This window comes from Myxocyprinus asiaticus, chromosome 31 (assembly GCF_019703515.2).
Source record: "Myxocyprinus asiaticus isolate MX2 ecotype Aquarium Trade chromosome 31, UBuf_Myxa_2, whole genome shotgun sequence".
Lineage (NCBI taxonomy): Eukaryota > Metazoa > Chordata > Actinopteri > Cypriniformes > Catostomidae > Myxocyprinus > Myxocyprinus asiaticus.
Window position 1 is genome coordinate 22,046,607 of NC_059374.1, and position 24,983 is coordinate 22,071,589.

General features: G+C 36.9%; 1 protein-coding gene across 2 annotated transcripts in view; it reads right to left on the reverse strand.

Moving 5' to 3' along the window:
• The window catches only part of LOC127422572 (protein-tyrosine sulfotransferase 1-like), a 63,758-nt gene continuing 38,775 nt past the window's right edge, over window positions 1–24,983 (reverse strand). The window contains exons 4-6 of one of the 2 annotated variants that reach the window (XM_051666210.1): window positions 4,388–4,438; window positions 2,584–2,646; window positions 1–1,189 (exon numbers count right to left, since the gene is read on the reverse strand). In XM_051666210.1, coding sequence (XP_051522170.1) covers window positions 2,611–2,646; window positions 4,388–4,438 — 87 coding nt within the window. In that variant the 3' untranslated portion in view covers window positions 1–1,189; window positions 2,584–2,610. The remainder of the gene's footprint in view (window positions 1,190–2,583; window positions 2,647–4,387; window positions 4,439–24,983) is intronic. The other variant, XM_051666211.1, reaches the window with a different exon arrangement.

Genomic DNA, 24,983 nt, shown 5'->3' on the forward strand with positions numbered 1-24,983 from the left:
TAGTGGTTAACATTCACTTTATTATGTCACTTTATTGTGCTTTAGTTCTTGCACACCCAGTTTTACCTTGGCACACCCAGAGCCTTGTTTCTGACTAAGCCACTAATAGACAGAGGCTGAAAAGATTCAAATAAGCTTCAACTATCTTAACTATGCACCTTTTTTTTTTTTTTGGTCATTTGAATTTTGGCGGAAGTGCCAAATGGAATTGCAAAAATAAACATTCCTCCCTGTCTACCGTTGATCAAACAGATAGTCCCTCCCCAAACACACATCATTGATTAATGTTGCTAAGGTGGACCGTCGGGACACTCAAACAAACAGAACAATATTTTTATAGTGCCACAGAGACATTTTGTACAGATTTTTTACAGATTTGGGGAGAAATCAACCTACAAAATGGCTGACTTATAGTTGAGTCTAAATATTAAACTAAACTAGGAGAAAGTATTTTAGCACACATCACCTTTAAACAATGCCTTGTCTCCTACACCGAATGTAAAAATCGGACTAATGTCAGCACAGTGGCTGTCAACCTTCATTGAAAGAAATAAAATCATACATAATTATGATTTACACTCAAGTAGAAAAGTAACAATTGTAAAAACAACAAAATAAATCCACACACAGCATCTGTGCCAATGGAGAAATGTCAATGAGCTCTTGCATTAGAACACTGACAGCTCATTTATTACAACTCTCATTGTACATAAGGTCACTCCGTTGTGAATGCAGAGAACATAAATGCAGCTCTTTTTCTACAAACTCTCAATAGCTCAAGATCTTGCACATCATTCAGTACTCAAGAAATTGCACATTACAAAGGCATTAAAAAAACAAACATTAAAATAGAGATTGCGTTTTGTATTATAAAGCTAACTTTCCTCCATAAATACTCAATTAGTCCACTGTATTTTCTTATAACAGAATCACAGGTTTATAAAGCCAGGAAATCAAAAGAGCAGAGTGGAAAAATAGAAATGAAAAAGACAAAAATACTAAGAACAGCAATGACATTCTTAGGCCACAATTGTTACAGTACAACATCAAAGGCCAAACTGTCCTACAGAGAGTGGTCCGGACCCAAAGGCCTGTGTGTGTTTGTAAGTGTTTCCATGCATGGAGGTCCCAGCATAGCGGGGTTGACGTAAGTCCATCATGGTCTCACGGCATCTGCTTCTACTCAACCCTGAAACACAGGAAAAGTGCAGCAGCTGAGTAAGAGCCCACCTGTGAGATCAGCAAACCTATAATTAGAGGCTAGTGTGCTACGTCAGTGGTTCTCAACCAGGGGGCCGGGACCCACTAAGGGGCCTAAGCACACTTCCAAGGGGGCCTCAAGTTGACTTTAAATTGATTTAAAATAAGAAATATTGAACTGGGGGTCCTGGGTAGCTCAGTGAGTATTGACGCTGACTACCACCCCTGGAGTCACGAGTTCGAATCCAGGGTGTGCTGTGTGACTTCAGCCAGGTCTCCTAAGCAAACAAATTGGCCCGGTTGCTAGGGAGGGTAGAGTCACATGGGGTAACCTCCTCGTGTTCGCGATTAGTGGTTCTCGCTCTCAATGGGACATGTGGTAATTTGTGCGTGGATCGCAGAGAGTAGCATGAGCCTCCACATGCTGCGAGTCTCGGCGGTGTCATGCACAACGAGCCACATGATAAGATGCGCAGATTGACTGTCTCAGAAACGGAGGCAACTGAGACTGGTCCTCCGCCACACGGATTAAGGTGAGTAATCGCGCCACCACGAGGACCTAGTAAGCAGTGGGAATTGGGCATGCCAAAAGGGGCATGAGAAAAGGGGATAACATAAAACAATTTAACTAATTCAACTTAATTAAAGTGCTAAAAAATATTTTAAGATGTATGACAACAAATTATAAACAGACTCTTTCTGAAACTTCTAGAATCAAAAATGATCCATGATTAATTATTTTAATCACACACGTCTAGTTTCGGGCAAGGGGGCCTTCAAATATTGTCTTGGACAGTGGGGGGCCTTGGAGTCAAAAAGGTTGAGAACCACTGTGCTACGTCACTGTTACGAACTAATGACAAGGGAGAATGTATTCAAATTCAGTAGTCTAGATGCGAGTATAATGCGAAATAACTTTCAAAATAAGAGATACATTTTTATTTTAAAGGTTAGTTTTTCCCCATTCATTACACATTTTAAAGGGTAAAACAAATCCTACATAAATCTACTTAAGTTCTGAACTCCGCCTAATTTTGAACTTTTATTGTAAATAAAATATGCATTCACTGTCTATTTAAATTTACATTATCAGTATTTCATTATGGTGTCACTGCCATTTTTTAACCCCCCAGAAATATTTTTCTTGACACAAAGCACAAGAATTTTGACTAAATAATGTGGTGTGCAATGATATTTGCTAGCTAAGGTCGTTATTTGATTTGTGCACTGTTCCTCAAACCGTAACATTCAAACTTTGGGCCTGAGGTGGCAAAATATGATTTCATGAAAGTTCAGCCGTAACCTTATATGAAATTGTAAAAAAAAAATAAAATAAAAAAAAATAAAGTACAAAACATATTTTGTAACATAATAGCAACTCACTTCTATGGGTAAAGTCCTCTTCTCCTCCTAACTTGGGTTTGACTTTTCTGGGGACTTCTGAATCTGTTTAGAAGAGAAACATTTGTTACACATCCAAGAAATCATTTCATTCTCAAATAGGAGGTCATTTTCTCTATGTTTGGACAAAATACTGTACAGTTGATTGCATTGAAATGCTGGAATTAATACAGTTTCCCATGTATTTGTATTGTTTTGAGGATTTCTTCAGTGAAGTTACCATAAAGTTTGGATTTCCCATGGAATTGGCAGGGGGGGGGGGGTAGAGCAGCTCACACAAACAAAGGGAAGTTTTGATGAGACACAGAATATAAGAGCTGTTAAGAGAGAAACTCTACATGTTTACTCAGAGCGATTCATTAGTCACACCAGTTTTGAATCACAATTAACTCCATTGTTTTCAAACTTATATGGCGCTATATCGCGGAATTCCTTTACACTTAAAACGTTTAAGTCAGGCATATGAGGTTTCATTTAAAAGCTTAGAATCTGAACTTTTCAGCGTTAACCATCACTCCTGCATTTATGTTACTTAAAATAACAAAATAATGCCTCAAATCATTTGCGTTGCAAATAAACGCCCCCTAGAGGTAATGGGGTAGAAATATTTATATAAAAATAAAAGTCCTTCACATAGCACATAAATGGAAAAGTCATATCAAATGAAAGCTCTCACTCTCAGGAATGTGACTGTACAGTTTATTTTGTTGGCCTAATACCACAGTTTGAAAGAATTTCAAAAGAAGCACAAAGTGATATATGATTTCTGTAAGTCATCAAATACAAACGTCTCTTATGCACGATAACTTCTGCTGTAAGCCCCAAATAGCTAACAACTTTATATCTGCTTTTACCTTAAGAAGTTCTCTAAAAAATGAGCCATTGTTTACTTGTCTGTTAGCATGCTTAGCTGAATAATCCAATGTTATATCTTAGATGTCCAGAACAAAATATGCCATCCAGAAGAAAAAGAATGCAAATCAAATCACCAGAAAATATATTATCAACTATTGATGATAAAATGTTTTAGATCATCGCTAAGGGGAGTATCTCAGCTTTCTAATGACACCTAGATTGAGCTTCTAGTCCACTCAGAGCCCAAAATATTCAGTGAAACATCAAGGGTAGTGCTTGAACTGAAAATTAGACTGAATGTCTATGGACGAGCACATTTTTGAGGGCTAAAATGCATCAGAGCGCCACCTATAATTCAGATCTGTGTATTGTGATGGAATGGGGGGGTGGATCCCCGAAAAATTAGACCAGTTTTTTGCAATTAGTATGTGTGAATAGTGAGCTTTTAAATTTGAGTGTGAAAAATTTGCAATGAATGAAAAACCAACAAGGTTATTTCCTGTAAAATATGTGCTCAAAGATATTGTTAGGAAATATTACAAAAAAGCCATGATTTGTTATAAAATTAGATAAAAAATAAAAAAAAATTTAAAGAGTCTGTTAAAGAGGGAGCAGTCTAAACCTTCTAACTGTACAAGACTGACTTCAACTGTGAAACAGAGTGTTTGCAATGAGGCCAGAGATCTAACCGCTAATGTGCACGGATGGATGCCTTCCCAAAAAAATAAACACATGAGACCAGAGGACGAGACTGCAGGGCAGATTAATAACTTGCAATTATGACAAAACATTTAAGTGAGGGGCTAGAAGCAGATGGAAATTTAAGATCTCCAATGACCATCATTTTATTTACTGGATATACTGATAGAAAGCAATGCAAAAAAGGCTATTTATGAAGAGAGCTTAAGAACAGGCAGAATATCTACCATACCTGTGTCTGTTCTTTAAGAAAATCAGGTAGCTGAAATTCACCTTTAAAGACCTGGAAAAACAGAGAGCTCATTTTAGAGGCTGTTACACTGTGCAAACATAGGAACTACAACACAGCTAATTTTCCTCAGTACAGTTTTTCCAAATTATTTAAAAGGGCACACTTCCTATTTGTTATACAATTTCTCAAATCCTTCCTCTTTTCCAAGAACACCTCTGTCTTTCTTTTTCTACCTAAAAAGGAATCCAGCAGTTCACCCAAATATTAAAATTCTGTCAAAATTTACTCACCCTCATGTTGTTTTAAACCTGTATATTGTCATTTCCCATGGAACACAAAAGCAGATATTTTTGAAGAATTGTTACACACCTTTTGCCATAAAATAGCAGCTCATAGTGACGAAGGGTTGTCAAGCTAAAAAAGAAGACTATAAAAGTAGCCCATTGTGGCTCTTGTGTGTGAAGTAACCAAACATGACACGCCATTTTTTAATTTTGGATGCAAACGCAAACTAGATGCAGCCTTTGGGGGAGCTATCGTATTGCTTCAGAAGACTCTGAATAGTGAGTGAGTCATATGGACTACTATGGTGGGATTTTTGTCGTTTTTGGAGCCTGACAGTTAATGGACACTTTGAACTGCTGTTGTATAGCAAGAGCTGCTAAGAATTTTGAAAGGGATAGTTCACCCAAAAATGAAAATTCTCTCATCATTTACTCACCATCATGCCATCTGTGTATAACTTTCTTTCTTCTGCAGAACAAAATCGAAGAATTTTATAAGAATATCTCAGCTCTGTAGCTCCACAATGCAAGTGAATGGTGGCCAGAACTTTGAAGGTCCAAAAAGCACATAATGGCACCACAAAGGTAATCCATAAGACTCCAGTTGATTAATCCATGTTTTTAAAAGCTATATGATAGGTGTGGGTGAGAAACAGATCAATATGTAAGTCTTTTGAAAAAATTTTTTTTTACTATAAATTCTCCTCCCTGTCCAGTAGGTGGCGATATGCACAAAGAATTTGAATTGCCAAAAACAAAAGAAGAAGAATGTAGAAGTGAAAGTGGAGATTTAAAGTAAAAAAGGACTTAAATATTGATCTTTGTCTTACCCACAACTATCATATAGCTTCTGAAGATATGGATTTAACCACTGGAGTCATATGGATTACTTTTATGCTGACTTTGTGATTTTTGGAGCTTCAAAGTTCTGGTCACAATTGACGTGCATTGTAGCGCTACAGAGTGGAGATATTATTTTAAAAATCTTTGTGTTCAGCAGAAGATAGAAAGTCAGTCACATCTGGGATGGCATGAAGGTGAGTAAATGATGAGAGAATTTTCATTTTTGGGTGAACTATCCCTTTAAAAAAAAAAAAAATTTATTTGGTGTTCCACAGAAAAACAACAACAGTACACAGGTTTGGAACAACATAAGGGTGAGTAAATAATGACAGAATTGTCATATACGAGTTTCCTTGTCAAGTTTTTTTATGTCTCTAGGCAGCAGGAATGGCCAAATGAAAAGCTTTGCATGCAGGCTATAGAGACACTGTGCAGATAACAGACTCCTCTTATGTGAAACACTCTCTTGCGCTGCTTGGAGGATATTGTGTGTCAATTCCCAGGGTGTCTGACTTCACAAAATTCACAGGACCGATCCAGGCATCAGAGGCAGGGACAAAAGAAAGAGTGAAAGATCAGGAGAGAAAGAAATAATAAAAAGCCAAGAGAGACAGACGGAATGTTGTTTAGAGAACCAGCCATCATGTCTGCTCCAGAAAGCATTTAAGTTCAACCAAAGGGGGCAGGGAGGACAGTACCAACAATCTCCAATTAAGACCTATCCAGCTGATCTCATTTCCTAGCCTTATAAGCTTACGAAACTGGGAATGTGGAACTTGCTGAGAAGCGTGCAAGTGTTTGGGGTGTATGCGTTGAATGTGTATCGGTGTGTGTGCAAAGGAACGAAGTGGTGACCCAAGGAGGAGCCAATCAACTTAGCGGTGAACCCACTATTTCAAAACACTTCCCGATGTTATAGGTCTAGACTGTGAGAAACCTGAAGCACTGTCTCTTTCTTGACATTCCAGTAGAGGGGCTGCCACTGTGAAGTGAGTTATTAGAGCCGTACAAAAGTCTCTCTTATAAATGACCTCCTCCTGCCCCATTTCCAGTTGGTCAGGAGTAGGCTGTCCTCAACATTTGTCAGCCTTTTGATGAAGTATCTCAATATTTATGTCTCTTCTCCAAAATAACTTAAGAGAGCGTTTTATTTTCCAGTCAAAGAAACCATCATTTTGGCCAAAAAGCCATTGCTGCAAAGTAGATTCAAAATGTTTAATGCAAGAAGAAAACACACTAAAACTTCAGTTAAAATTAATCTAGGTATGTTTTTAATTAAATAAATGCAAAGAAATATGAGTATTTAAGTTGTATTTATATATGCACCAATATAACAATTAGGGCTAGTTAAAAATATTGATTTTCTGATTTATTGTGATCTTCATTTGAACAATCCTGATATTGATAAATAAAATGCAAAGATCGATTTTTTACTCTGTCTCTTCGATAAGAGTAAATCACATTGCATTTGTGACCAAATTTCACTCGCTATACGACTAAAAATGTCTGTGGTAAATTTTCAGATTTCACCTGCATGGAATGCATGGAATTTTTAAAAAGCTAAAATGTTAACAAAATGATCAAATGCTAATGATAAAATAACATTTGTAAATGTTGCATTGTAACATGTAAAAACATTTTTTTTTTGTAATGTACCAAGTTAGAAGGTCCCTTGTATAATTAACAGTATTAATTGAGAGAGAATTTATTTCATATGTAACCAAAATGGACATTATAACTGAAATATACCCAAATGAATCAGAATCTAATCATGCTGAAATCAGAATCAAATTGATTAAAGAGCTTGTGAATCAGAATCTAATCAGGAAATCTGTCTTAATACACAGTCCTAGTAACAATACATAAGGGATGTCATAAAATCTATAATCGATATAGCCATTGTTGATCGGCACGTTATTTTATCTGTATATTTATGAGGCATCCATATATTAAAATTAGCTGATATTTAAATTAGAAACCTAATTTGCATGCTTTCCAATTCACTCTGTTGACCTTTTGTTTAACAGTCTAGTGTAATAGCGTTGGGAGACCACAAGAGGGTGATATAACATATACTAATGCCCATTGCGGTCAGGTAAGGCACAAGTATCACACATACACACACACACAGGATGAGCTGATGCGGCGCAAAGGTCCAAAGTTATGAAGACTCTTGTACTTCAAGAATGAACAAAGTGACGTTGATGAGATTGCAGGTTAGTGAATGAAACCAGTGTAACTGCAAACTGAACTATTAGAAATGGCGACTTTTATTATGCAATTTCTCTGTATAGCCTTGAATAAGTTTTTCTTTCAAGCTGTCAAACCACAAAAAGACATATTTGTAACTAAAAATACATTGTGTATGGCCTATACTTAAGGCTATATGAAAGATACACATACACAATATACAGTATCATCCAGGGATGGATAGAGTAAATAATCTTTGTCCTTTGATAATGATTTGGGTCAAATTTAGAACGTTGGTGGTGTGTGCGTACCTCTGTAGAATATTATTGTTTCTGATTTTAGAATGCTCCATGTCACCCGCCAGACACATCCACACGTCCTGTGCGCGACCCCCTTTAATTTACCCTGCCGCTCACACTTTACCAAAGTTGAGTTGAGAATTGTGTTTAAAAGACTAAGACTATTGTGCAACAAGAAGCCCTTTTATTTCTGACAAAAATGGCAATATACTATATATCAATAATCATCAGGAAAATCTTCTGATGATCGATGAGTGAAAAAGGCATCGATCCCAACATTAATTAAAATACAATGTTTACCGACATATTTTTTACTAAAAAAGATTTTATGCATGGAAAGACTACTGTGAACATTTTTGTGATGATGCAAACAAATCATTGAACCTTAATTTTATACTGTCAGCAAAATAATCATGAATACATTGTGATTTGTTAATATTCACTATATTGGCCAGCATTAGTAAGGAGCATAGAGTACTGTCCGTAAGCCGTCTCGGCCTTGGGATATGACTGTTACGCAAGACTTCAGACCCAAATTACCGAGAGGAGTCTCTGGGCGCCGGTTAAAGAGATCTAGTATCACTAGTGAGTCAAGAGGTGGGGTTCAGCGGGTGGGTGTAGAGGGATTGGCGCTCGGATGGGGTTCTTTTGGGTTGAGTTGGCTAGCCAAGCTTGTGGTTGAGAGCCTGAGTGGAATTTATTTGCAACACGAAAGGCACGCATGTTTCCCATGTGACAGGGTTCCATTTTGAAACAATCTATCACTCGTCCAAGACTGTTTCCCTCACTCACAAAATTTTATTCCTTCTTTAAAAAGAGGACTCCAAGAGGAAAGAAAGTGTGTTTTTCAGTCATATTAACATGGTTTATGGATATGCAAAACAGCATATTTTCTAAATCAACAATTCAGTGGGTCGAATTATTGGTCTTAAAGAAGTCATGTATAATTAGGCTGGTATTTAGTTTACCTGACCACGGTCAGACGTGTTTCTTAGAAGACATTTACATGAGATGTGTTCTTGCAATTAAAAACACCTAAACAACCCCTGGAGTTCGCTAGTTTGAATCCCAGGGCGTGCTGAGTGACTCCAGCCAGGTCTCCTAAGCAACCAAATTGGCCCAGTTGCTAGGGAGGGTAGAGTCACATGGGGTAACCTCCTCGTGGTCGCTGTAATGTGGTTTGTTCTCAGTGGGGCGCATGGTGAATTGAGCGTGGTTGCCGCGGTGGATGGCGTGAAGCCTCCACACGCACTATGTCTCCGTGGCAACGCGCTCAACAAGCCACGTGATAAGATGCGCGGGTTGACTGTCTCAGACGCGGAGGCAACTGGGATTCGTCCTCCGCCACCCGGACTGAGGCGAATCACTATGCGACCATGAGGACTTAGAGCGCATTGGGAATTGGGCATTCCAAATTGGGAGGAAAAAGGGGAAAAATCCCCAAAAAAAAAAAAACAACAAAAAAAAAACACCTAAACAGAGCGAAATGGAATAGAGCAGAATGCAGGGGTCCCAAGCGCATTTATTAGCTGTTTTATAAGATACCATTCATATTGATCTACATATGAAAAGAGCTGCAAAGAACGTCTTGTTTTGATTTTAGCGCTGGCACTGCCCACGTAATGATACATCATCCGAACTGTCCTGGAGTCACTGGCTGCCGCTTCGAAAGGTCAGCGGCAAAGGGGTTAAAGTTTAAATTGTTTGAACTTTGAGAGGCACATTACAACCCTTGGAAGCGCAATGTGGTGTGGGGGTTATGCTGAAGCTGACATTTCACTCCATAAAGTTCAATGTGTTCACCAATGTTGATGCAAGTCATGTAGATTTTTCATTTTTTTTATTTTTTTATTAAAGGAATAGTTCACCGAAAAATTTAAATTCTCTCATCATTTACTCACCCTCATGCCATGCCAGATGTGTATAACTTTCTTTCTTCTGCAGAACAAATGACAATTTTTAGAAGAATATCTCAGCTCTGTAGGTCCTCACAATGCAAGTGAATGGGTGCCAACATTTTTATGCTCCAAAAAGCACATAAAGGCTATATAAAAGTAATCCATACAAATCCAGTGGTTTAATCCATATCTTAAGAAATTATATAATAGATGTGGGGGAGAAATAGATCAATATTTAAGTACTTTGTTTGCTAGAAATTCTTCTCTCTGCCCAGTAGAGGGTGATATGCATGAAGAATGTGAATCACCAAAAAAACAAAAAAAAAAACAAGAAGAAGAATGTTAAAGTTAAAGTGGAGATTGACTGAGCAGGGAGGAGAATTTATAGTAAAAATTACTATATTCATCTTTTTCTCACCCACACTTATCATATCACTTCTGAAGACATGGATTAAACCACTGGAGTCATATGGATAACTTTTATGCTGCCTTTATGTGGTTTTTGGAGCTTCAAATTTTTGCCACCCATTCACTTGCATTGTATGGACCTAAGGAGCTGAGATATTCTTCTAAAAATCTTCATTTGTGTTCTGCTGAAGAAAGAAAGTCATACACATCTGGGATGGTATGAGGGTGAACAATTACTTTTAACAGCTAAAGCACAGCATGCTGGCAGTACTAATGAAAGCACCAATGCTGAAATACCAAAAAATAAAAGTTGACCTCACTAGGGCTGCAACTAATGATTATTTTGAAAATCAACTAATTTAACGATTATTAGAACGATTATTTGACTATTCTTCGATTATTGCAATAATTAATAATTAGCTCGTAACAGACTACTCATCTTGTGCCTCGACTTGTATTAAAGGTGCTTACTAACAATAATAAGGACAAAATCATCTTTTAAAAATACCTCTAAATGACATTCACTGAATTACAAGGAAAAAATACTTAGATTTTTATTACATTTAATTTATTAAAAAAATTAACTGCAAAATTTCCTATTGTAATCAAGAGTTTTTGTCTTGTTTTCCATTTAAAATGATCTTAAAATCATATAAGATATGATAGAAACATATACAATATTCAGGCTTGCTTTCAGAGAATGTATCTGGAGTATAAGAGTATTTTGTATATGTAAAAGTGTATTTTTTTTCACTTGTTCATATTTCTGCCAGTGCAGTAAAGACAAAATATACTTGTATTCAATATATATTCTTTGTAAGCAAGTCTAAATGTTGCTTCTCAGGTAAATGTATATTGTTTTAAGGATTTTTTGATATTTTAAAATATGAAATGTATATTAAATAATATATTCAATATTCTCTAAAAAAATTTTCTCCTGCAGTATAGCTCCTAAAGTAAATGTACATTAGGAGCTTTAGATATTTATATAGGAAAACAAACCAAAAAAGACAAATCAATAACCAATTTTTTTGCATTGTATATTGGGCTAAGACTACGCTCTCACCTTTTTGTTCACTTCGATCCATCTTTAACTCATAAAAAAAAACAAAAAAAAACTCTCTCGTCTTAACTGAGCTGCGTATCGTGGATTTTCTTCACTCTAGATACACACGTGACATATATTATGATTCACTTTGTTGCGAGCCATCATGTTAAAATCTAGCTGCAGCGAGCGTGCTAGAGGGTTTATCAGCCGGCAGAAGTTTGAAACTCTCGTGCTCTGTTTTTTACACAACTCATAACACTCTGACCACACAGAGAAATGCCAGTTTCAGAGTTTGAGCTTATTTACACAACCTGCTTCCTTATTATTTGAACTTTAATAAAAGATGCATTAAACATATAACGCCAGGCTGTTTCATTTTTAGACGCTCTGACGCTCAAAACGCTCAAGTTTTGCTCAAGCGGAATGCCAGACCCAGCTTCGCTTTATTTCACGTCAGGAAGACACTTCTGTATTTACTTATTTTGTATTTTTGTAGTATAATTCCATTATACTTTTACATCACCTTACACTGTTTGGAAAGTTCTGGAACTGTGAGCTGTTTTCTTTCTCTCCTCAGTCAGGCGCGAGCTGCAGTGCTGCTCTCCTGCGTCATCATTCAAATTTCATATGATCTCGTGTTACGTTAAATGAGATCAAACGACTATTTGACAATGAAAATTTATGTAGACACATTTTTATTGTCCACGTTGTTGATAACGTCAACTAATCGTTTCAGCCTCACTAATCAACTTGGTTGTCGTCTGTTGTTGAATGACTAGTGAACTAGTCGACAGTAGTGACCCATCCCTTTGATGGTTGGAGAATAATGTCTTGAGGTCCCCACGCACTCCTTCATAAAACAGGAAGTCCGACAACTGGGCTAGGATTGCCTGCAAGTGACATATCTGGTTTCCAAATCTCTCTGAGGCATATAACAGCAGTGACACGCAAAATGAGGCAACCAAGATCTCAAATGACATTTGTTTGTCTCTTTCTCACATCATTAAATTTTTCATTGCTGCAGTAACAGGACACATGGTTCAAACAAGAACATCTGAGTTATGAGAATACAAGTGATTTAAGCCTGTGGGTAATGGAGTGTTGGTTTGATTGACACCTTCGTATTGGAGCAAAATTCTTCAAATCCCCACAGCTCATGAGCTCAGGGGAGACGGCTCATATGGAAAAACTGACTGTGCAGCTCAGCAGGTGAAGTTGAGCCCTCGCTTCACTGGAATGTTTACATTGAGCCCCAGAAGCTATCAGTGGGGTTTGGTTACTGAAGAGTACAGTAGGTTTGCCTTCTATAAATACCCTGAATGCGAAAAATGTATTTCACAATACTGTAAAAATGGCCAAATACTCCAATTACTATGAAACACAAAAAATACTATGTAGCAATAACAAAAAGTTCGAGTAGTTTACCTTCAAAGGTAAATTCTGTAATAATTTACTCACCCTTATGTCGTTCCAAACCCAAATTAATTCTTTCTTATGCAGAACGCAAAAAGTTTGATTAATAAAAATGCAAATGTATGCGATTTAATTAAATAAATATACAGTCTGCATGTACTGCGCGCTGCAAAGTGAATGTATGAAGCCGCTCATATGCTCAAAACACATTTTATGAGCATCGTGCTCTGTGATTATTATAGTACTAACAGAGCGCTCATTCACTGTGATGCGTGCAGCGCCTGCAGACTATATATTTATATAATTAAATTGCAGCATTGTGCAATTAAATGATCACACTATAATAATCACATACTGTATTACCAACATCCAAAAGTGTGAAAGATCATAGTATAATGCATTTTATTATTATTATTATTATTATTATGTTGAATCTATATCTCACAAGCAAGAGTGCTGTTGTACTGAACTGAAGTTTTCATCAGTGTTTTAATTAAATTAAATTGAATCAAACTTCAAAACATGGAATTCAGAAAATTTGGAATTTGAAAAAAAAAACTAAAACTTGAAGCAATGTTTATTTAAAGGTGCACTTTGTCAAACAGAATTTGACAAAGTGTATTGGATTAAAATATCCAATACACTTTGTCAAATTCTGTGAATACCTCTTCATGGTCTGCTAGCTGTCCGTTCTGTGTGCGCACTGAAAATAAATCTGGTGTTTGTACACAGCTCTGGCTCTGACAATGGGAAAATAAACTAAGTGGATTGGACTGATCCACAAAACACTACTGCGTGTGCATGAATTTGGGGGGTGGCGGTGGAGCTTCTGAAGGAGCACTGAAGGGAGGGGTGTGTTGTTTGGCTGTTGAGTTCAAATATCAACAATCTCAGGAATCGCTTAATGCACCTTTAATTAAGAAACACTCGAAAGAAACATACTATTATTTTAATTTATTATTTACATTGAAATTTTACATTTTAATAGGCTAAAGTGGTGTTCAATAGCATATTACCTATTTTTTTAAACTGTACTGTATCGTTACAACACTAATCTTAAAGGTGCACTTAGTAACTTTTGTCTTTGTGTCATCTTGAACTTACACTGATACCAGCGGCTTGGATGCAGCATCTTTTAAAATCAGTAGATTTTAGTTTCAGATGCTATTGTAGAAATGTAGTATTCACAGTCAGCTATGATTATTTTAATCAATGAAAGTGTCAACAGGACGGTTACTGAGATTAAGCGAGTAGCATTCGGCTGGTCATGTGATTCTTACATGGCAGCCCCCATGAGGGGACCCTCTCCATGTAGAATAAAACAGCTTTAAGGTTACTGAAATGACTGGAGTCTGCATTTTAATGTGAGTGGTCATGATTTCTTACATATATTGCAAAATTACAATTCATGTCTTTAGAAGTTAAACTTTTTTAACGAGGAATAAATTACTGAGTGCACCTTTAAGGATTACTAACAATGTAAAAGGTGGTAATAATTGTTTCTGCTTTTTTTAAAGAGCTAATAGTATAGGCACAGTAGGGTGATCTGGTTAATCCTTTTTAGTAGTTAACAGTACTGTCAGCAGTGTGCATTACAGAGAGGTGGTGAGTAGACCGTTATGTTGACAGATATATGCAGCTCACTGTGTCTCTCCCTCAGTGGTGAGCTGCTGCCCCGATCTCCCAGCACCGGGGGTTTTTGCACTGCCACATCCAACATCATCTGCTGTAGCCTCTGACGAGAGGTGCAGCGGAGCATGGCAGAAACCACCAAAGAGCTGGTGCTCACTGTTCCATATAACACAAGCTGCTAAAAGCTATTCATCAAAGATTAATTAAAATGTGTTAGGAGAGTCATACACCCAAACTCTTCTAATGCATGGCGACAGTGCTGACTCAGTGTGTTAGGAGACACATCAAGCCCCCTGAGTTATGACTCTTTCACACCTATTCTTAACTTGAGCAGCTCTGTACTACCACAAGGCATGAAGGGAAGGGCATTAATAGCAGATTATTATAGACTAGCTACAACTTTAGGAAACAAGTTATTTTCTCACTCAAACCCATGTGATTTTCTTTCTTCAAGGAACCCAACGAAGATATTAAATTTTTTTCTATTTGAGTGCTATTTTCAATGCAATGACAATAAATGGGGACTGGGACAGTCAAGCTCCATAAAGACGAAAAAAGAACTATAAAAGTATCATAAAAGTGGTCAAAATGACAGCAATATATTCCAAGTCTTCTGATGTCATTCGATAGGATTTTGTTTTTAATTCTAGAAATATTCCTCTCCATCGTAGTTCTCAAATCTCATTCAACCATGATTTAACCTCCTGAGACCAGAGCGTGACTGCTGCGGGCATTTTCCATTCCCCTTTTTGATTTGTAACAAGTAGCCCCTAAGAAACATGCACAAAAATACCAAATAGTTTTCCTAAAAATTGATGTCCACATATGTGGACACAGCGGGACGAAGTTGTGAAATTTTAAATAACACTAAGTTATGGAAAATTAGATTATTATGTTTCCAGGAGTTTTGGTTATTTATTCACGTTACAGACATTACATCAGAAATTAGCATACATAATTCTGGACAGCATCATCCAGTCACTGCCAACCATGTTAAAATAAAATTTTGCATGAAAAATTCTGAATGTACTGATTACCATTGTCCCATGTCTGCCACCCATGTTGAGTGGTCCAAACATCATCTGCAGTCTGAAACGGAACTTTTTATAGAAAGTTTGAATTGAATGCACTTAGCAGCATGGAGAGCTATAGGATGCTCCCTTGCTCCCTATTTAGTAAATGACTTAACCGCCAGTGTGCTGTCTGTCTGCATTGGTCTCAGAACAGTTTGCACCTGATTTTCATCTTAACTCCATATAAAGCAACATTTTCCAGCTTTTGGATGCATCCATTGATTCTCAATGTGATAATTCACAGTGAATATAGGATATTTTAACTGAAACTGAGCATACAGTCCACGTACGTGGTCATTGTGTTCAACAGCGTATGGTTTCGCAATAAATCGCTCAAATTTGAAAAATGGCATATCGAATGAAACTAGAGACTCTAATCTTTTGACTCAAACAGGTTTCATTATAAAAGCTTAATTAAGTTCCTTACCAGATGTAGTTTTGTTGCTGATTCTCCCAAAGAAAAACTCATCTGTGATCGACGCCATGTTGTTTGATCACATGACTCCATACCTCAAAGGTTTAACCCTTTACTGACAGCATTCCAGAATCTCCTGAACTGAGATCAGTCAGTTTAAATTAAATGAAATTATGCATTGCGTATAGCAAAGCCAAAATACAACATCCACGCAGGTTAATTAAAAACAATACGAACTGCAACATGTTTGACATACAAGAAACACTGACGCTTGACATCACTGATGTCAAACCTGGCGCAACTTTTGCAAGATTCATTTTTGTTGTATAAAAAATAACAGCATGGACATTCTTCAAAATAAACATTTTAAAATATTTTATATATCAGTAGCACATGTACAAATATAATGTGAAAATACATTAATCAATCATAATCAAAATCCATGTTTCAAGGCATGCTCAATTATTTGAATCTGCATTAACTAATTATCTATTAAAAGTACAATGTAATAGTTATTGTTATTTTTAATGTCGTTACTGAAAGTTTCAATACTGAATCAACACTGAACCAACCATTCATCCACATGATCTCTTGTTTAAGGGGATAAAAAATATATATATATAATATATATATATATCTCAAATTACAATCCAGTTAAGCACAACTGTTTCCACATTGTCACTAGCAGCGCTATTGAGACGGAGAACATATTGATCTTAATATCAATTTCCCAACATGAATCATGAAGTTGCAAAGCCACTTAATAGGTATCGATTGTGGCTTTGGACAGGATTCAAAAATTTACTAATTCACATGAGACCCACTACAGAGAAATCCTACAAGAGACCTACTACAGCTAAAAAACATTGTCACCAGAAAGAGCCAAACTGTCAAGCACAACTGAAGCTCACACATGTTTGAACAAGATAATGTCGCTGAACTATATACATCCTGCCTCATGTTACAACTGTCCTAAAGAGTTTTATGGATCACCTTTAATACCAAAACATTTATCTGATCAACAAAGCATATAAAAGAGTGATAAGAAAAAGCCACCAACAACTAGAACAATTCATGGCATGATTGTGGAAGCAGTTGATGGGAACCAAATTTAACAGAAGATGTTTCTGTCTCTGTGTGGCATTTCTTGTTTACTCATGACAGAAACACACAGGTCAAGATTACTGTGACCTAGTAAAACATGAAACCAAACAAAATTATGGATTCATTAAACAATGAGTCAGTATGACCCATTTCAAAACTCAGTGATCCTTGTCCCATGACATCATTGAATACTGGTAACCACCTTATTTACACTAAACAGTAAGGAATTAGACATGTAATAGTACTACCTTCATTATGCCAAAGTAGTCTGGAGTGGTCAGATCAATATTACCATCTAGTAAAGCCACAGTACTTAATTGTAAGAATTGCGCATTACTGCCAGGAGAAATTGGTTTAATTATCAAAGGACATAAGCATTCTCACTGACGTTGAGAATGGGTGGTGTTTCGTTTGAAAGCCTCATTTGAAAGTTGCTGCAGTGCCACAAACAGCCTAGTAGTTTCAACAACTGGGGAGTGCAGTTTTAATGCAGAAATAGGGTTCTTGAAAGGGCCCTTATGCAAGCAATTACATGTTATTAAGAGTGCTTAAAAGGGAAGAGAAATCTCTGAAGTTTGATTTGAAGCAAAAAGGTACAGGGAAAATTAGACAAAGACAAGGATACAAGGCTATGTACTTAACATTTTTCTGAACTACAATCCCATGAAGTAATGCAATTGACGTAGTCAAATTAATAACAATTAATTTAACAATTATTAATAAAAAATATAAAACTATTGATTTAAAGTTGTTGATTACAAGTATAGAAACAGTATATTTAAACTGTATTGCAAAATATTTAGTTATATACAAATATAGAAATAGTTTGAGAGTAGGGATGTGCACAGATAGTCGTCAATTGGCTAACCATTCTACGTGCCACTATTCGAATACCAAAATTACTATTCGATTATTTTACATGTGCAATAGAGGTCTTCAACTCGTCAGGTTTTCCGGTTTGGTTTGGTTCCATTTTTCAGGTATGGATCAAGTTGTTCAAACATGCTTTTCCGTGCATCTGTGCTGTTTCCCTATATACTGTTAACAGGTGCTGGACGGGCGCCTTTGCGCTGAATTTCAGGGTTTTCAGCATCTCGAGCAGGATCGCCACATTTTTAGACACCAATTAAAGTTAAAAATAACTTTAATTTTTATAAACGCATCTCGAAACACCTGTGTTGTGTTTCATTCATTAACTATGTTTCCATACAATGTTTTTTTTTTTTTTGCAACAAAAGGTGGAGCGCATCAAAAAGTTTACCGATATAGCTGATGGAAACGCAAATAATTGCTAAAATTTCACGTGTCGACATAATATTTTTCCTTTTAACTCTAGCTCATAAACTCTGTGTCGATACTTCAAATGTCCCAAAAAACTGGTTTGGAAACAATTTTTGTAGAGAAAATTGCCATTAACGCAAAAATGTAGTGTCACATGACAGAATTTACCCTAATCATTAGCCTGTGTTAATCATGACGACAAGGTATACATCCTTGAAAGCCAATTTATTGTATGTGAAGCATTACTTGCACTGTTATGGATTGGTCTTAACGGCATACCTGCACAGATCCGATGCTGCAAATACATCTGTGTCATGACACTTCCAGGAGTGCCAACACAAATATCTCGTATCATGCACCTGTCATCGACAAGTGCATGAAGAACAAATGAATGGCAACTTTTTGTGATTAATTTAATCACGGTAGTCATCCGTTTATTTATTAAAGTTCAAAATAATAGACGGCAGTCATGCAATTAGCCCACAATACAAAAATCATATCATTTCTGTGCGCAAAAATGTTTAAATTAAAAATAAATACACAATACTAGGAGAAAAGCTTCAGTGTGCTTTTTTAGAACACTAACATAACCCAATTCTATGAAATTATTGTTTAGTTTACTTTCGTAAAAATGCCGGCAAAATTCCCTGTATTAAATAAAATAAATTACCAAACGAAAAAAGAATTAAAAAAATTAATTACCAAATGAAAAAATATTGTTAGGCCTATATAATTGCCTTTTCTTTACACAAACTTAAATTAGCCTTTCCCTGTTCTGTAGACGAAAAAGTCAGTTGAATTACATTCTCAGAATGTTCTACACTTTTTTCAAGACTATAAACTATCAGAACTATTTGTCCAATACTGAGTTCACTTTCAGAAAATGAGCTTTTGAACATTTTAAAACTTTTAAATATTTTAAATCTAACCCTCTTTACCTCGAATCACATTTGCTGAGATTCTTCAGAAAATGTAAATTGCATTATGACGCTAAAATTAATTTTAGATGACAATCGAGTTCAGCTGGTCATTAAAAGTTGCTGGAGAAATATGTGGGACATAATGTAATTGTGATTAGATGATTGCTCAAAATAGCCTATTGAATATCAGGAATGTATCATATATGTAAACCCTGATATTACACCGCATCAGTGTTTCTTTAATAGCTGTGCACACAGCATATACACATGGATGGATGGTCCTTATACTAAGACTGAAAGTTTCCCCCACTACTTGGTGCAGGTTACTGTTTTTCTTGCAAATCCTTTTGGTAATACACATTAGGGCAGAACAGCCAGCTGCAAAAGCCATCAGCCATTACCAGACCTGAAATGCACCCCCATCTCTGGACTCATGAGGACTCTCTTACAGAACACCGCCATGACGGAGCAACATTGCAGCTTTTTCTCTGATGAGCTACAGTCTTGCAGTTCAGCCCTGTTACCAAGGAAACCTTGCTTAGAATGCTACCGAAAGCCTAGTGACTTCTGAGCAATTTGCAAATCTGTCGAGATACAGTACAGAAATCGAAGGAGGACGTGTATTCAGAGTGTATAAAAACCTCCACACTGGCCTGCTTACAGCAAGGACATCTTGTGGAAAAAAACTACTGTATCTAAAGCTGACTTAATTAAAGATGGACAGTCGCTGTGGGGAAATGAAGTATTTGACTTCTGGACAAAACTAAATGTTCCTCTAACACAGAGAACATCTCTTCATCCAAATCTAAAGTTAAAGTTCTGTAAATTAATGATTATTTGAATGGCTTAGCAATGTAAGCATCACAAATTATGTAAAAATACAATAATATGGTATTACACAAATGTTATTGCAGTCCAGGCTTAAAATACAACACTGAGTTTTATACAATATGTAACAGGGTGTCCCTGCTCCGTCTCTCTATCCACAAGGGGTCCTTGGCCTGAAAATGGTTAAGACTCCTGCAATACTTGATATGCTGAGAAGCCCCGAGTTTAATGGATGTTCAAAAGCAAGGCATAATAAAACGGTTTGTATTCTTTGACTTCTCAAGTTCAGCTCGCTTCTCAGACATAAAAAACAGCGCAGCAGTTTTTTTTGCACATGCTCATTGTAACGCCTTGTCTGCATCATACACCTTGTGCGCAGGTCTTAGGTCTTCGCTGCTGTGTGTGTGTTGTACTCCATGTAGAAGGAGGGAGTGGGGAAGCTTTATGAGTGATCCACACAGCTGTGTTTGATCCAGGGGAAATACGCATTAATACGATGCAGATGTGCTGCTTTCTCATTCTCTTTCTCACACAGCCTTAAGTCAGTAAGAAAGATCTGGCTGATGTAGACGGAGAGTGACTACAACATTAACTTTTCTGAAGAACACTGAATGGAATCTAGACTGTAGGGTGTAGGCAAAAGTGTGACTTAATACCATCCAAACAAATGCATGCAAGATGAAATACAATAAAAGATCTCCCCTCCTCCATTTTTGAAAAAGACATCAAACATTCATAACCCATGTGTGCTGAAACTTTTACAGCTTCTCAGAATTAGCCCGTTTAATAATCATTCTTTTCGAACTAGTCACGATTTTGAAGAGTTTCAAAGAGAAGAACGGCATGGGTTTAATTCTACAAGAAAAACATATGCAACTGACAGAGATATTGTGCCAATTGAATGGCTGAGAGTGATATGTCCAAAAATAGCAGTAATCGCTCCACTTAAAAGAATCTTCTCTGTGCGGGCAAGAGAGAATAAATGTCACAGCAAGTAGAGCGTGACTGCACAGTAGAATCTCATCAAGGTTCCCTAGTTCAAGGTTGACGTCAACCCATAGTAAGCTTGCATTATCTACTCTTCTCCAAATGCATTTCTGAAAGTTTGGAGAAAAGCTTTGGCATTGTCATAGCAGAGATGCAGTATTGCGAAACTGGATTTTGGATTGGATTTTAAGACATTCCGTTACAATCAACTTCTTGCCGTAGAAAGTAGGGCAACCAGGATAAAGATGTGGTCAGCGAACACTGCCCAACTATGTCAATGCAACTGATGATGTACTATTTATTTTCCAAGGATAAAAATCCATCCTAGACACTTGTTTGGTTCCAAAACCTTGTGAGCTTCTTAGGTGCTCTCTCAACACAAAGTCTGTTCAAATTTAAGCATGTTGCCCCCTAAAGGCCAAAGTATACGTCAATTTTCCGTGTTGCTGATCGGAACATGCACAGTATGTATGATCAAAATGTTGTCATCAGCAGAGTCTGCATGGACTGTCCAGGTGTGGCTCAGATTTTCTCGACATGCGGACAGTCTTTGTCTATGCGCATCTTCTGCGCATGTGCATGTGATTGGCTGCAATAATATGTGAGTTCATTGGGTGGCAACATTAACATTCGGGTCATTGCATAGTCGAAGAAGAGGGTGGACACTTCCAATAAAACAACAAAGTAGTAGTAGTAACAACAATGAATAGGCACATTGATGAGTGTTTTTGTGAGGAGTTGAGAAGATATCCCCATTTATACAACTCCAGTCTTAAGGAGTATAAAGACGTCTTTCGTTGTAGGAATTCATGGACAATTTATTGTCCTTCTTCTATGTCCTTAAGAGCAGAAGTTCTGTAGAGGATACAACTCTGTGCTGTCCTCTACAGGTCAGGTGGAGTACCACAAAGCAGTCGTAGTATACATGCGTCAAATGCGTCCATCTGCACTCCGGGTCAATGGAGTATACTTCAAAAGGCAATGCGGTCGACTGGGCGCACTCCAATTGAAATGCGGAAAAACAAAGTATACCCGGGCCTTCAAATACCTTGTTTTGACCAAATTCTAAGGCAGCACTGCATGTATCCTTTACTGAGAAGGCAATCCAAGAATGCATTGCGATGAGTTCAGTGAAAAAATTAAAGGAATGTTCCGGGTTTAGTACAAATGAAGCTCATTTGACAGCATTTGCAGCATAGTGTTGATTATTTAAAAAAATTAGACTCGTCAATTTATTTATTATTTTAATAGATTCCTTGAGGTTCACTTATAATATTAGTAAATATAAAAAAAATATAAAAAAATTAGTAAATATTCATATATTTGTAAAACATAATTATTTTCCACCCTCGTTCTGACCCTCTGTCGGAAATATTCAGTTCTGGTGCTGCTTCTCCTTTAAAACTTGACAGTAAACGCCCACTAATTTTGATTGGCTCTCTGCTCTTGACTGACCTGCTCTTTTCATGCCATGGAAGTTATTAAAGGTAAAGTAGGCATTGATCTGTTGTGAAGGCAAGTCAGATGCAAATTTCTACCAGTGTGACATCATAATGTGGAGGAACTAGAGAACAAGCCATTTTGTTTTAACAAATGCTCTTTTTGTAGTGAGGAGGAAGTTTTGAGTTCTGAAAATTTTAGAATTTAAATAAACGAGGGATGAGTCTAAATACGTTTTTTGTGGTAATTAACTTTATGCCACAAATGCTGTCGATTGTGCTTAACTTGTACTGAACCCAGAATGTTCCTTTAATCCAACATGGTGGACAAGGGGAGAGAAATGCTGACTGTAAATTAACTTGAGCCTATTTCATTTAATAATGAAAAGTACCAACAAAAAAATTTGCTCAGTGTAATTAAAAGTGGATTATATTACCGAATATTTGTGGGTGCTATGTATTTTTAATGCTTATTAGAGTATTGCACCGTAAGCTTAGCAACATGCTAACATCAAAATTGATATCAATCGTGAGTCAAGTCTCCCTATTTGTCTGGTTTGCAAAGTTGTTGCCTTTGTAGTGTTCCAAATCAGTTGATAATTACATTTACATTCATGCATTTGGCAGATGCTTTTATCCAAAGTGTCTTACAGTGCACTTATTACAGGGACAATCCCCCTGGAGCAACCTGGAGTTAAGTGCCTTGCTCAAGCAATGGGGATTGAACCAACAACCTTTTGCTTACCAGTTCAGTGCTTTAGTCCACTACGCCACCACCACTCCATCCAATATATTGGGAATCTATGATGGTTGGTATGATGCCTTAAGCGAGTCGAACACCAGACGTCGTGTTGTGGGTAGGACAAGCACAGATATTGCACACAGGATGTGCTGATGCAGTGCAGGTAGTGGTCTAAAGCTGTAAATCTAGTTACCGTACAAACAAAAGTTACAAAGTTTTTTGCACCTCTTAAAGAATGAACAAAGTGACGTTGAGGAGTCATCAGATTATTGTATAAACCCAGTGCAATTTAGCAAAATGCCGATGTTTGTTATGCAATTTCTCTATATGTAGCCTTGAATAGGCTTCATTCAAGCCGTCAATGAAAAGACGTACTTGTAACTGAAAATACATTATGTAGGCTATATGAAAGATACACATACACACAATGCATATTTTAGCCATGGCTTAATTAAATAATCTGCCACTTGATAACGGTTTAGATAGAATTTCATGTAAAACTATGTGAGTGGCGCTACGTGGCGCTGTAGAATTTTAATCAGCCTCTGGAGTTGCAGCTGGTGGTGTGCATACATTCATAGAAAACAATTGTTTATAACAGCTGTTAGAATGCATTGTGTCTTCCGCAAAATGAGTCCAGTGTAAAAAAGAATGTAGGCAGTGGACAGCTTACTAGGTTTTGGAACAGAACTACTGACATAGCTTTTCTCTAAAGCCCTCCAAGTCAGACAGACACCATGATAGGTCCTTTTCCCAACCTTACAAATGTATCTTCAGGGGTAAATAGACATACTCTTCACTGTGGCTGTGGTACACTGCTCAAGTAGCATAAAAAAATAAAATAAAAATTAAGCACTTTTAACATTTTCTTCAGTATTGTGTTTTGTTCAGCATGGAAAAACACCAACAAGTGAGATTTGATGTCAATCATGTCATAGTGAATGACAAAACCACCTAGCCTGTGTGCTGAACACTATCCACCAAAATTTTAGGCTGAATAGAGAAAGGAACCTGAGTGACACGATATCCATTATACGGTAGGGTAGGTTGACAGTGCTACATCCAAAAATGCTTCCCTCAGGCACAACTGTGCACTCGCAATCACAGCAACACGAAACTTGTCTGCTCAAAAGGAATATGGAGAGCCTGGAGCCATTTTGATTCATCTTAAAGGCTCTTGTGGGACATTAAACAGCTTTTATACTCCTTTCTTCCACAGTTTAGCATATGATTTCATCATTAACTGTTGCAAATGGAGTGCAGCTGTGAGCAAATGTGGTGTAATACTGCTGATGTAAGAATAGATCACAAATTCCCTTCACATGGACACTGAGACTTCCAGTCTGAGTGAAAAGGGGACACGCTGAGGTATTATTTGTGCCAAGGTTTCCTCATGCACGTATTAGTGATAGACTGATAAATTGGCCAAGCTAATAAATCGCCTAATACTTGGGCATCTTGAAATTATGTCCGCTTGGCCAATTAACAGAAGATTTAGAAAAGTTTTATTGAAAGGAGGAAATATTCTGTAAAAGAAAAATTCTATTCATTTCAGTTGCCTTAATTAAATCATATTACCTATATCACATCTAAGCCATTGGCCTCCCAGCTCTCTAATTATTGGTATCGGCCATTGAAAAACCCATATCGGTTGACAATCAATATGTATCAATCAGTACGTTTATGTGCACTATAAAAGTTCAATTTCAGTCGGAGTAGAACAATAATTTGTCTTTTTAAAAATGTAAATGCTTTAATCCAACGGAAATCGCATCAGTTTGATTTTTGCGAA